The sequence below is a fragment of the Podarcis melisellensis genome (genome assembly GCF_964234715.1).
Source record: "Podarcis melisellensis genome assembly, chromosome: 3".
In the NCBI taxonomy this organism is placed as follows: domain Eukaryota; kingdom Metazoa; phylum Chordata; class Lepidosauria; order Squamata; family Lacertidae; genus Podarcis; species Podarcis melisellensis.
The window spans coordinates 107,611,912-107,624,658 of record NC_138530.1 but is presented as its reverse complement, the minus strand read 5'-3'; the positions used below and the strand labels follow the sequence as shown (position 1 = coordinate 107,624,658).

General features: G+C 43.7%; 1 protein-coding gene across 1 annotated transcript in view; it reads left to right on the top strand.

The window, feature by feature from the left end:
• Positions 1 to 12,747, top strand: part of SLX4IP (SLX4 interacting protein) — a 95,630-nt gene that overhangs the window by 53,431 nt on the left and 29,452 nt on the right. Inside the window, 2 exon segments of the mRNA XM_081906602.1 lie at positions 377 to 466; positions 2,640 to 2,763. Of these exon segments, the coding sequence (XP_081762728.1) occupies positions 377 to 466; positions 2,640 to 2,763 (214 nt within the window).

Sequence of the window (12,747 nt, the reverse complement as noted above, 5' to 3'; positions counted from 1 at the left end):
AGTTGATGCATTGATATTGAATTGATTAGGTTTTCATAACAAAATATGAAGATTCCTATGCTAAACAGCATGTTCGTAGGGCAGTTATGATGCTATGTTATATCCTGCACATGGGTAATATTCAGTCATATAAGACCTAGCTTTGAACTCCAAGAACCACACTAAGCTTGCAGCAATAAAACGGCTAGCATGTTTGCAAAGCTAAGCAGCGTCTGGTATGGTTTCAAATTGGATGAGGAACAGCTTGTTGAGATTCCTGCATTGCACAGGGTTGGATCAGCTGACCCCTGTTGTCCCTTTCAACTATGATTCTATGATGATGTGTATAATAACACTGTTATCTCCCTCTTCTTCTTTCTACCACAAACATCCGAAGTGTGGAAACTTTGCTGTTCTGGTGGATTTCCATGTTACGTCGCGTGACTCCAGTAAGGACACAGTGTGGTTTTCTGATCGTAAGAGAGAGGTAAGGCTCAATCGTTTGTGCTTTAAAAGCACACATTTTAAGCGGGGGAAGCAGGAGATTGCATTGACTTCTTCACATTTGGTTATTGCATGTTCCTAACATCTTGGGAGGGACGCGGGTGGCACTGTGGGTAAAACCTCAGCGCCTAGGACTTGCCGATTGTCAGGTCGGCGGTTCGAATCCCCACGGCGGGGTGCGCTCCCGTTGCTCGGTCCCAGCGCCAGCCAACCTAGCAGTTCGAAAGCACCCCCGGGTGCAAGTAGATAAATAGGGACCGCTTACTAGCGGGAAGGTAAACAGTGTTTCCATGTGCTGGCCATGTGACCTGGAAGTGTCTGCGGACAGCGCTGGCCCCCGGCCTCTTAAGTGAGATGGGTGCACAACCCTAGAGTCGGACACGACTGGCCCGTACGGGCTGGGGTACCTTTAATATCTTGGGAATTTTTATTTGTGCTGCTGGAGGCTCCCTTTTTTCTTCTTTTTTTTTGGAATTGATACAATATTTGAAGATACTGCAGGGGAAAACTCTGGAAAAGTGATCTGAAGTTTACAGCATGTCATTCTTTGGAGAAGAACTACCTGAAAATGATTCACAGATGTTATTTAACTCCGAGTAGGCTTGCTAAGGATGTATAAGACTGAATCAGATAAGTGCTACAGATGCAAAGAGGTTGAGGGAACATTCTTTCATATGTGGTGGACTTGTAAAAGGGTAAAAGAGTAGCGGGAAATGATCTATAATGAATTGAAAAAAGTGTTTTAAAGTACTTTCCCAAAAAACCCAGAGTCCTTTCTGTTGGGGATAATTCAGGTGACTATTCCCAGTTGTCAGAAAAGGTTATTTATGTATGCAACAACTGTGGCCCATGTTTTGTTAGGCCCAAAATGGAAAACAAGTGAGGTCCCAACCAAAGGAGATTATAACTTAAAGAAGACTGGAAAACGTTTAATGAATATATAAGAAATAATTGTGTACAGCTGAAAACGCTGGCAGCATTAAGATAAATTTAGCAGTGTAAACAAGTTTTGATGGATGCAATAATGGAATACTGAATGGTATAGTTTTTATAACATATGCAGGGATCTATGATATATAAAATGAACCATGGAAAGAGAAGAAGGGAAGTCATTGATATTTTAAGGATGTTTAAATGAGTATTTTAAATTGTAAAACAGAAAATTTAAAACAGATATATAGATGATAGATAGATGATAGATGATAGATAGATAGATAGATAGATAGATAGATAGATAGATAGATAGATAGATAGATAGATGATAGATAGATAGATGATAGATAGATAGAGATAGATAGATAGATAGATAGATAGATAGATGATAGATAGATAGATGATAGATAGATAGATAGATAGATAGATAGATAGATAGATAGATAGATAGATAGATAGATATAGATAGATATAGATATAGATAGATAGATTTGAAGATACTGCCTGCATGTATGATCTGGAGTTCATGATCTTCTAGAACAGCTGAAGCTGCAGGTATTTGTGCTACTGCAGCAAAGGAGCATCTCCCTTCCTTGCTTCTCTTTACTCCCAGCTGGAGGGGTGTGCCTGTCTTGCTGATTCCTTAATGTCACAGCAGCCCATAGAGCAGCATATGTAGAAAAGAAAACATTTATATTTGCCTAAGGAAGAATAAGGGCAGTGATGTGTTGCATTTATATTCTGCCTTTCCATTTAAAAGACAGCAACTAAGCAGCGTCAGTCTTGATGCTTACCTTTCTGCCTCCCCCACTTTGCTTGCCTTCTCCTGTTTGCCAAATCCCTTTGCCTGCAAGCTTGAGGGACGTCTCTTTATTTTGACTGATGTGTACAAAGTACGGTACAAAAGCAAAGAGCAGTCACTTTGCTGCTCCTGCCCTCAGCTGTAAGATTGCTCTGGGATTTGTCACTAATCTATTTTCTATTATTTCCCTCCTCTCCGATATCCAAAATGCTCGCTTAGTATACGTGGATCTAGGAATGACCATGATGTACTTAAAAATATATGCAGTTGATTTCAAATCAAGTTTAGAACTGCAGCCTGCATTGCTTTTCAGCTTGTTTGCAAGGACACTGCACGATAAACAAATCTGAGAATTCACAAGTGGTTTCTTAGACTTTGTAGAAGATGCTCCAACCTGTCTGAAAACAAATATTTCTTCTAGGATGTCTGCTTGCTGCTAAAAGATGTGGTTGATTCAAGGGTGACGCAGTACCTGAAAGGTCGCAAACGGCACGGACAGTCGAAGGAAACAGAACACGCAAAAGTTAATCCTTTGTCTCTGAAAGGTAGGAGCTGCTTATAACAACAAGCACAGTGCGATTTCCCCACGGTTGTTTTTTAGCTTAAGCTTTTGAGTGTTGAATTGTCTCATTACCTAGACTTCCATCCAATAGTCAGGCTGAACACCTTGGAAATAGCTGAGCACCATTAGAAATTATTTTGCCTATGATAACATTGGCTTGGAGAGGGATACAGTCATTGCGTCAAGCCAGCACAAGGCATTCTGTCCTTGGGGTACAATGGTCCAGAATTCAGTACAGACCAATAAGACAGACAGCCTACCACCTGAGAAGACAACAACCCACTGTTGGGTTGAATAGAAAGAAGAATTTCACTGGTAGCGAATTAGCTAGTGACAGATAGAGCCAGCTAGCAAAACTCCATGGCTCAGACTGGTCCCTTGGTTTGCTTCGGCCCGGTCTTATTCAACATCTTTATCAACGACTTGGATGATGGACTCAAGGGCATCCTGATCAAATTTGCAGATGACACCAAACTGGGAGGGGTGGCTAACACCCCAGAGGACAGGATCACACTTCAAAACGACCTTGACAGATTAGAGAACTGGGCCAAAACAAACAAGATGAATTTTAACAGGGAGAAATGTAAAGTATTGCACTTGGGCAAAAAAAATGAGAGGCACAAATACAAGATGGGTGACACCTGGCTTGAGAGCAGTACATGTGAAAAGGATCTAGGAGTCTTGGTTGACCACAAACTTGACATGAGCCAACAGTGTGACGCGGCAGCTAAAAAAGCCAATGCAATTCTGGGCTGCATCAATAGGAGTATAGCATCTAGATCAAGTGAAGTAATAGTGCCACTGTATTCTGCTCTGGTCAGACCTCACCTGGAGTATTGTGTCCAGTTCTGGGCACCACAGTTCAAGAAGGACACTGACAAACTGGAACGTGCCCAGAGGAGGGCAACCAAAATGGTCAAAGGCCTGGAAACGATGCCTTAGGAGGAACGGCTAAGGGAGCTGGGCATGTTTAGCCTGGAGAAGAGGAGGTTAAGGTTATGATAGCCATGTTCAAATATATAAAAGGATGTCACATAGCGGAGGGAGAAAGGTTGTTTTCTGCTGCTCCAGAGAAGCGGACACGGAGCAATGGATCCAAACTACAAGAAAGAAGATTCCACCTAAACATTAGGAAGAACTTCCTGACAGTAAGAGCTGTTTGACAGTGGAATTTGCTGCCAAGGAGTGTGGTGGAGTCTCCTTCTTTGGAGGTCTTTAAGCAGAGGCTTGACAACCATATGTCAGGAGTGCTCTGATGGTGTTTCCTGCTTGGCAGGGGGTTGGACTCGATGGCCCTTGTGGTCTCTTCCAACTCTATGATTCTATGATCCCTAGGATGAAAACTGTCTCATATAGGGTGAACATAGCTTCATGGAACTAGAAGGACATTTGTTCATTTTTGCTAACTTGCTTCTTTAAAATAGCCACTAGGTTATATCATGAGTGAATAGTAGGGCATCTGGTGAACTGGATTTGCCCCACGAGCCTACTGCTATTCTAAAGTTTTTTTGTTTTTGTTTTTACTAGAAAAGCAAGAAATTGCATCTCTCTGCTCTCCATCTCCTGCTTTGGGGCTCATATTGCCTAGCTTATTTCTAAAAGCAGCATGGATATCCTTTCCCCATTTTCAGAAGACCTTGTGCACCCTAAGTTTTTCTCCCTATGGCTCCTGTGTCTGGAAGGGATAATGTGAACAGGATGTCCTACAAAGGAAAGGGTAAAATGAGTTTGGAGACTGTTTTGATTTGGACATTTGGATAATGTGTGAGTGTCTGGAGGCGGTTGTAGGATGGATGGCGGAAACTACAACTAATCCAGAACGCGGCAGCTAGACTTGTTACTGGGAGCAGCCGCCAAGACCACATAACACCGGTCTTGAAAGACCTACATTGGCTCCCAGTACGTTTTCGAGCACAATTCAAAGTGTTGGTGCTGACCTTTAAAGCCCTAAATGGACTTGGTCCAGCATATCTGAAGGAGCGTCTCCACTCCCATTGTTCTACCTGGACACTGAGGTCCAGCACCAAGGGCCTTCTGGCGGTTCCCTCACTGTGAGAAGCCAAGTTACAGGGAACCAGGCAGAGGGCCTTCTTGGTAGTGGCGCCCTTCCTGTGGAACGCCCTCCCACCAGATGTCAAAGAGAACAACAACAACCAGACTTTTAGGGTTAGGGTTAGGGCAGCCCTGTTTAGGGAAGCTTTTAATGTTTGATGTATTACAGTATTTTAATATTTTTTGGGAAGCCCAGCCAGATGGGCGGGGTATAAATAAATTGTTGTTGTTGTTGTAAATAAATTGTTGTTGCTGCTGTTATAAGCTTTTAGGAGGTGGGATAGAAGAGCCCCTATCCCCACCCCTCTGGATTTCTTGTAGTATGGATAGCAAGAGAAGATCTGCCTAGTTTTCACAACATTTTTACTTGCACTTGCAAATGCATTTGTGCATATCCATCCCATTCTCCGTTGCTCTGCCTTTCCCTCCCTCTGTTGCCTCTCCTGCTGTTGACATTTAAATTGTAAGTTCCTCAGGACGGAGGACTGCCTTTCTTGTTCGTTGCTTTGTAAAATGCCACACACACTGATGGTTTTACGGAAATAAACAGTAATAAATGTATGTGCTGGGAGGAGTTGCCCGTGTGCCTGTTTTGACTGGATTATTACAGGCCTGGCTTCTTGGAAAGTGGGGCAACTAGTCTGTTTGCTTTCTCTTCCACACTTTGTAGTCCTAATTCACACTAATAGCAGACGAGATGGTAAACCTGTGTCTGGTCTAAACTGCTTCAGACCATGGTTGGGAGCTCATATGAATGGATCTGGCAAAATGAAAACCTCTACACACAAAAATTAGAAAACTAGATGTTGGGGGAAAGAGTTCTTGACTCATGTTCTCTGTGACATACTAGTTTCCTGCTTGGATGTTTTTGAATTAAGTTTTATGGAAATGTTTTCTCTTCAGCCATGTAAAGTCCCACCTGCAGCCTGAGGAAGTACACTCTGGATCAGAGATTGCCAATCTTTTTGGACCAAAAGGAATTTTTTCCCCTACAAAGTAATAATCATAAATAAATAAAAATAAAAATGTGCACCCCACCACCACCAAGACCATTCCATCGTAACTATCCAACCTCCCAAAATTTCAACACCTCTTTTGATGGTTTGATCCCTTTCCATTTTAACAGTACAAATTCTACAAACAGCCTCCATATCTCCTCAAAATCATCTCTCCTACATATTCCCCGTCTTACCTTAATGGCACATTTTAATTTATCATTAATATCTTACACCTTTTTGTACCATTCTTCCATTTTATATTCGCTTGCCCCTTACACTCCCTAAAGGTAAAGGTAAAGGTACCCCTGCCCGTACGGGCCAGTCTTGCCAGACTCTGGGGTTGTGTGCCCATCTCACTCAAGAGGCCAGGGGCCAGCGCTGTCCGAAGACGCTTCCGGGTCACGTGGCCAGCGTGACATTGCTGCTCTGGCGAGCCAGAGCTGCACATGGAAACGCCGTTTACCTTCCCGCTAGAAAGCGGTCCCTATTTATCTACTTGCACCCGAGGGTGCTTTCGAACTGCTAGCTACACTCCCTAGCTACCCCAATTTGTGCAGCTGTCAATAATTTTGTGAGCGAGGCCTTCATAGCCTGCAAACCTTCTACCCCGTCATAAATTGATAACAATGCTACCTCTGGACTTTCGGAAATTTAAATCTTGAGAGAAAGTGCTATGGTGCCAGTCACAAAATGGCCCCCATGGGGCGCATGGCATGACACAAAACTGGAGACCATGGAAATCCATGCTATATCCTGCTGGTCCTTACTGCAGAGATCACTCTATATTATTCTGCACATTCACTAGCTCACTGATGTTGTTTTTGCCTGATAGCAGCAGGGAGCATTGTCCTGATCACACTGAGCTCAGTGGTGTAGCGTGGGTTGCCAGAGCCCGGGGCCACGCAGAAGGGGTGGGAGGAAGGAAAATGGACAGAGTACACATGTGCATTCAACTGTGTCACCCAGGAGATCGCAGCTGCAGAGATAAAAATAAGAGTCATTCCGTTGTCTCGAGAAGTCACTTCCTGGTTTGCATGGAGAAGCCTTTTTCAACGGAGCCCAGCAACAGAAGCACACAACTATATTCAACACTGAGTGTTGAGATTTTGTTCCCTTAATCATTTTGTGCCTGGGGTAATCGCCCCATGGCCTTCTCAAACTACGCCACTGACTGAACCCCAAGTCAAAAGCAAATGCTCTTGCATCAGAATTTCATTGCAGAGAACCCAACCCAACACACATTTGCTGCAGAAGCAGGTAGCGATGTCGGGAGCGGCACACATTAAAACTCAGCCTCACTCCTCCGTGAACATGGCAACATGTGAGTGGCGCATGAATTGGGCTCAAATCCTTTCCCGTCCAGAACTCTCATATCCAGGGCCAGATTTAGGTTTGATGAGGCCCTAAGCTACTGAAGGTAATAGGGCCCTTTATATGTCCAGCTGTCCTTTGTCAAAAACAAATTGTTGCTGTTTTTTGTGTTGAATATATGCTGTATGGTAATTTATGGACCTAATAGGTATCTAAAGCCATTTGCACATGTTGCCATGCAACCCATCCATGCAGAATGTAGGCACCCTATACATAGAAATGAGCAAACCAGTGATATTTTAGGGAGCAGGCTAGCAGGCGGGGCCCATTACTTACATCATAGGAGCCTACACAACACAAAGCACTGTTACTGTATGTAGGTTTTATTTTATTTGTTTTTTATTTTATATTTTGGAAAGGTACATCCAGTTTTTTCCCCTTTAATTTTTTTGGGGGCCCCCAAGAGTGTGGGGCCCTAAGCTATAGCTTGTTTAGCTTATACGTAAATCCGGCACTGCTCATATCCCTTTGGTTCATCTCACTAGGTTTCCAGACAAAATTGCTGACAGCAAATAGTTGTGAGAATAGGAAAAAGAAGAGTTTGGACTTGATATCCCGCCTTTCACTCTTAAGGAGTTTCAAAGTGGCTAACAATCTCCTTTCCCTTCCTCCCCCACAACAAACACCCTGTGAGGTGAGTGGGGCTGAGAGACTTCAGAGAAGTGTGACTAGCCTAAGGTCACCCAGCAGCTGCATGTGGAGGAGTGGGGAATCGAACCCGGTTCACCAGATTACGAGACTACCGCTCTTAACCACTATACCATGCTGGCTCCTATATATCTATCCATTTCCACTCCCCAGCTACTTTTCCAGGCTATCTGCCACCAATTGCCCCGAGAGAAGATTGCAGGAGAGAGATTCAGGCAGGCAGGCTGCCCTTTAGGAGGGATTGTTGTATTTTGACATCATTGATTGTGATTTTGTATTTATACGAACAAACGTAATAAAGCACCCCCTTTCTCTGTTTCCCCTGCGGCTTCCCACCACCACCCAAAAATTGCTCTGAAACTTCTTTGAACCCCAAAGGAAAGATTTGACGCAGGGTGCTATTGATGGTCATTGGCCGTTCTCATTACCTACCCACCCCCACATTAGCCAGATATATGTCACAAGTCTCAATGGGATTTCTCAAGCGTTTGACCTGCTCTGGAATTTTTTACTGGGAGCAGCAGGCAAACTTTAAATGAAAGCTCTTTTCTGTAGCTTCCAGGCTTCGCTGTTGAAATATTGAGCAGAGAAAGATAATTAAGGGATTAGATATCATTAAACGTCCCGAAAATGCAGAGAGCTGGATTTGCTAGTAGGGATGCTAAATATTTATGTGCCTACATGGGCTAACAAATGTTACGCTCTTAAAAGAAATTAGCCAGATTAGACAATCAAATCTTTTAGCACTCTTGCGAACTTCTGCTTCAACCAATTATCTCGTCTACTGTGTGTCACATTTTAAAATATATATATACTTTAATTTTTAATGTATTTTTTCCAGATATGTGAGGTTTTCAGTCCCTGCAGCAAAGAAAAATGGCCTGTCTTAAAACATAACTGAGAAGCAAAGAACAGAGTATCTAAAATGACTGGGCGGTAAAGTGGGGGGAAATACATAAATTTTGGAACAGAGCAAACAATGGGAGCGACACGTACAGAAATGTTTTGGATCACTGTGGGCCTCCTAAGGCCTGTTTTGTGGTTTTGAAGAAGGCTTTGCTGAATTCATTCGTGGAGCTCTTCAGCTGCCAGTTTTTGCTGGGAAGGGCACACCTGCCAGGCTATTCCAGATAACTCAGCAGCAAAAAAGGCATTTTCCCAGGCTCCCCAGGTGAACGATCTTTAATAGCCGTGGGAGACAGCTTTACGCTGCTCTATCCTGTGCTGCAGATTCAGGTACTGCCTTAGTAAGCTTTCCGGAGGAGGTTGCAGGTGACCGGGCAAGTTCAGGGACTTGCAAAGCAAACCAAGGAGGCTGAAATACCACTTCCTTCAAAATGCTATAATTAGGGGCAAAACAACACTACTTGCAGCACCAGGCTTAGTCCAGCATGCTGTGGTTTCTGCGGTTAACTCAAAAATCTCTCTCTCTCTCTCTCTCTTGCATTTTTATTAAATTTTCTGCTTTACAAGTTAAAAGGTTGCTTAACAACCTTAAACTATCAATGACTTCCCTTCTTCTCTTTCCATGGTTCATTTTGCATAACATAAATCCCTGCTTATTTTACATAAACTAAACCATTCATTATTCCATTATTACATCCATCAAAACTTATTTACACTGTTGAATTTATCTTAATGCTGCCAACTTTTTCAAGTGTACACAATTTCCCCAATATATTCAATAAACATTTCCCAATCTTCTTTAAACGTATGTTCTTCTTGTTCTCTTATTCTATATGTTAGGTCCACAAGCTGCGCGTACTCCCTCGATTTAAGTTGCCATTCTTCTTTGGTTGGGACCTCGCTCGTTTTCCATTTTGGTCGCGAACAAAACACAGGCCGCAGTAGTGGCATACATAAATAACCTTTTTTGACACCTGAGAATTTCCATCTGAATTATCCCCGACAAAAACGTCTCTGGGGTTGTTGTTTTTAAAAGTGCTTCAAAAAGTTTTTTTCAATTCATTATGGATCATTTCCCAATACTCTTTTACCCTTTTATAGGTTCACCACATATGAAAGAACGTCCCCTCAACCTCATTGCATCTCCAGCACTTAACTGATTCAGTCTTCTACATCTTAGCAAGCTTAATCAGAGTTAAATACCACCTGTAAATCATTTTCAGGTAGTTCTCCTTCAAGGAATGACATGATGTAAACTTCATCTGAAGTTAACTCAAAAATCTCGACAAGACCTCTGCTGCTGGGGTCTTGCCTCCTCCAACCTTAATTTCTTTGCAAATGGTGGTGTTTTAAATGGCACATCTCATTGACTGCTTCTTCAGCTGCATGGAACAAATACAGGGAACTGGACGCAGCAGACATGCAGATTCTTAATTCCCCCACCCACTGCGGTTTGGTCTGCCAGTCACCTGATGCTGGGTGATTGGCACCTGTCAGTATTCCAAGGAGGCCACAGTAACTGCCAATCAGCTGGCCGGTGGTTGCAGGGTCTCCATTTGGAGGAAGCAGTTTGGATTACGGTAATACTGCCTCTTTGAAATGGAAAAAATAAGCCCCACTCAATAGTAGTTGATGGGGAGCTTCCTGCTTCTTCTGTTCCCAGTGAGGCTTCTGGTCAGAGATCCCTGCTTGCAGAGGAACAAACGGTCGTTCGCTTGAAGCTTCCAATTTATTTCTTTGCAGCTGTTCTATTGTACCTGCCCCTCAACTGAGGACATCAGGTGAGGGAGGCAGGCAGGTGTGGCTTATAATAATATGAGCCAGAATAATAATTATGACCCAGGATGGGCAAGGATCAAGGAGACAGGTGTTCGGTTTCACTCGTCCAAGCAGCCTGTCCACATCCTCGGAGGTAATGGATTGGAATTGATCCCATGTAACATGACTAGACAGCACTCTAGCACTCTCCTGCCCTGGCCCTGCTCCCACGGTGGAGTCCACCTCTTTCTGAATCTGAGCGACTTTATCTGCAAAAAACTGCAAGATCGTTACAGAAGATCTTGAGGTCCTTACAGGGCCCCGATAATGAAGGTGGGTCTGCTGAATTGTGAACCGCCTGAAAGAGTCTCCTGCTGCTGTTTTCGGCAGTGAAGAAGGTCCTCTTTGCCATCACTATCGCCACTTAGTAGTGTTGACGTTGAGGTCTAACCATCTCAGTGATTGTTTCATTGCCCTTAAAGGTAAAGGGACCCCTGACTATTTGTCCAGTCGTGGTCGACTCTGGGGTTGCAGCACTCATCTCGCTTTATTGGCCGAGGGAGCCGGCATACAGCTTCCGTGTCATGTGGACAGCATGACTAAGCCTCTTCTGGTGAACCAGAGCGGCACACGGAAACGCCATTTACCTTTCCGCCACAGTGGTACCTATTTATCTACTTGCACTTTGATGTGCTTTCAAACTGCTAGGTTGCAGGAGCAGGGACCGAGCAACGGGAACTTACCCCGTCGCGGGGATTTGAACCACCAACCTTCTGAGTGGCAAGCCCAAGAGGCTCTGTGGTTTAACCCACAGCGCCACCCGCGTCCTTTCATTGCCCTTAGCCCTGGAGAAAACCACGGGGCTGTCCAGATTCCATGCAATCAGAGAGGGCACTTCAGACCCAGATAGTCTATAGCCCTGGTTAACTCTGCGTTCCAGTGGGCCACCAGCAAATAAGCTGAAAGGCCATCAGCATGAGATAAAACATCCCCTACTACTCTCTGGAAACCATTTAGGTCCATCCAAATCGGTCCCACTTCCCTGTAGAGTAGAAGTGTAGCTTATTGGGGGTTGCCTTGCGAGCCAAATTGTGACTTATTTCCAACTGCTAATATAAGCATTTGTGGTAGGCCGGAGCCCCCACGGGCAGGTGCCTGAGATGATCAGCTGACTGGATAGAGGGCCATTTCCTGCATCCAGTGGCCCCTAAAAGCTTATTCTACATAAGCGATTAATCTTTGAGGAGCCACAAGAATTTTGGTTGTGGCGGCTGCCATGGGCTAACCTGGCTAACCCTCAGGAATTTATTCTTTTTTCGAAATGAAAATGTTGCTGCCGCCTAAATAGAAACAGCTATTTTTAAAACAAAGAAAATGTTGGCACTGTCAGTTCACATTTAGGGTCTTTTGCATTCAACACACTAAAGACATAGGATGCGGCTGTTGATCAGCTCCTCTAATTTTTCTAATCTCTAACCACAGGGGTGTGAACAGAGTGACGAAGGCCTTTGTCTGTAGTTGTCATATCAAAGGCACTTTTCCAAGTGAAATTGGTATCATTTGAATGAGTTCCAACTCCCAGCGGAAACAATTTTTTCCTCCTCGTAGATCATACGCTTTTTCTCTCAAAGCTACATGCCGTGATGAGGAACTAGGCTTTAGGGAAACTTTTGAATTTCTGTGGAAGGTGTTTAAGCCTCCTAAAATAATGTCAGGATCCAGTCTTGGCTTATTGGCTCTCATCCACTACATTGCTGTATCCAGGCACAGATCCATGACATGCGCACCTCTCCTGACTCAAATGTTACAGGGAAATAGAGCTGGGTGTCATCCACATACTGGTGACACTTTGCTCCAACTCTCCTAATAGCCATTCTCAGCAGCTACATATAAATATTAAATTGCATTGGCAACCGGATAGGGCCCTTCAGTGTTCCAGTTGCCAGGGAGCCACCCCATGCTATTTTCTGGAACCATCCCTGCGCGTAAATTCCCCCCCCCCAAAAAAAAAATGTTTTATTGATTTTCATACAATTTAACAAATTCAGTTAAGTTTCAATGCCGTCTTTCCTTAATATTTTGACTTCCCTTTCTTTACTCCCATGATGTTTCTGTTCAAATCCTTTATCTACTGCCTTAAATGTTATGCGGTAGTCTATTCAAAAGGGGCCTTTCATTTGGTCCGGTTAGTTATAGATCAGTTACTTTGCTACCTGTAATTAGCAAATTATATG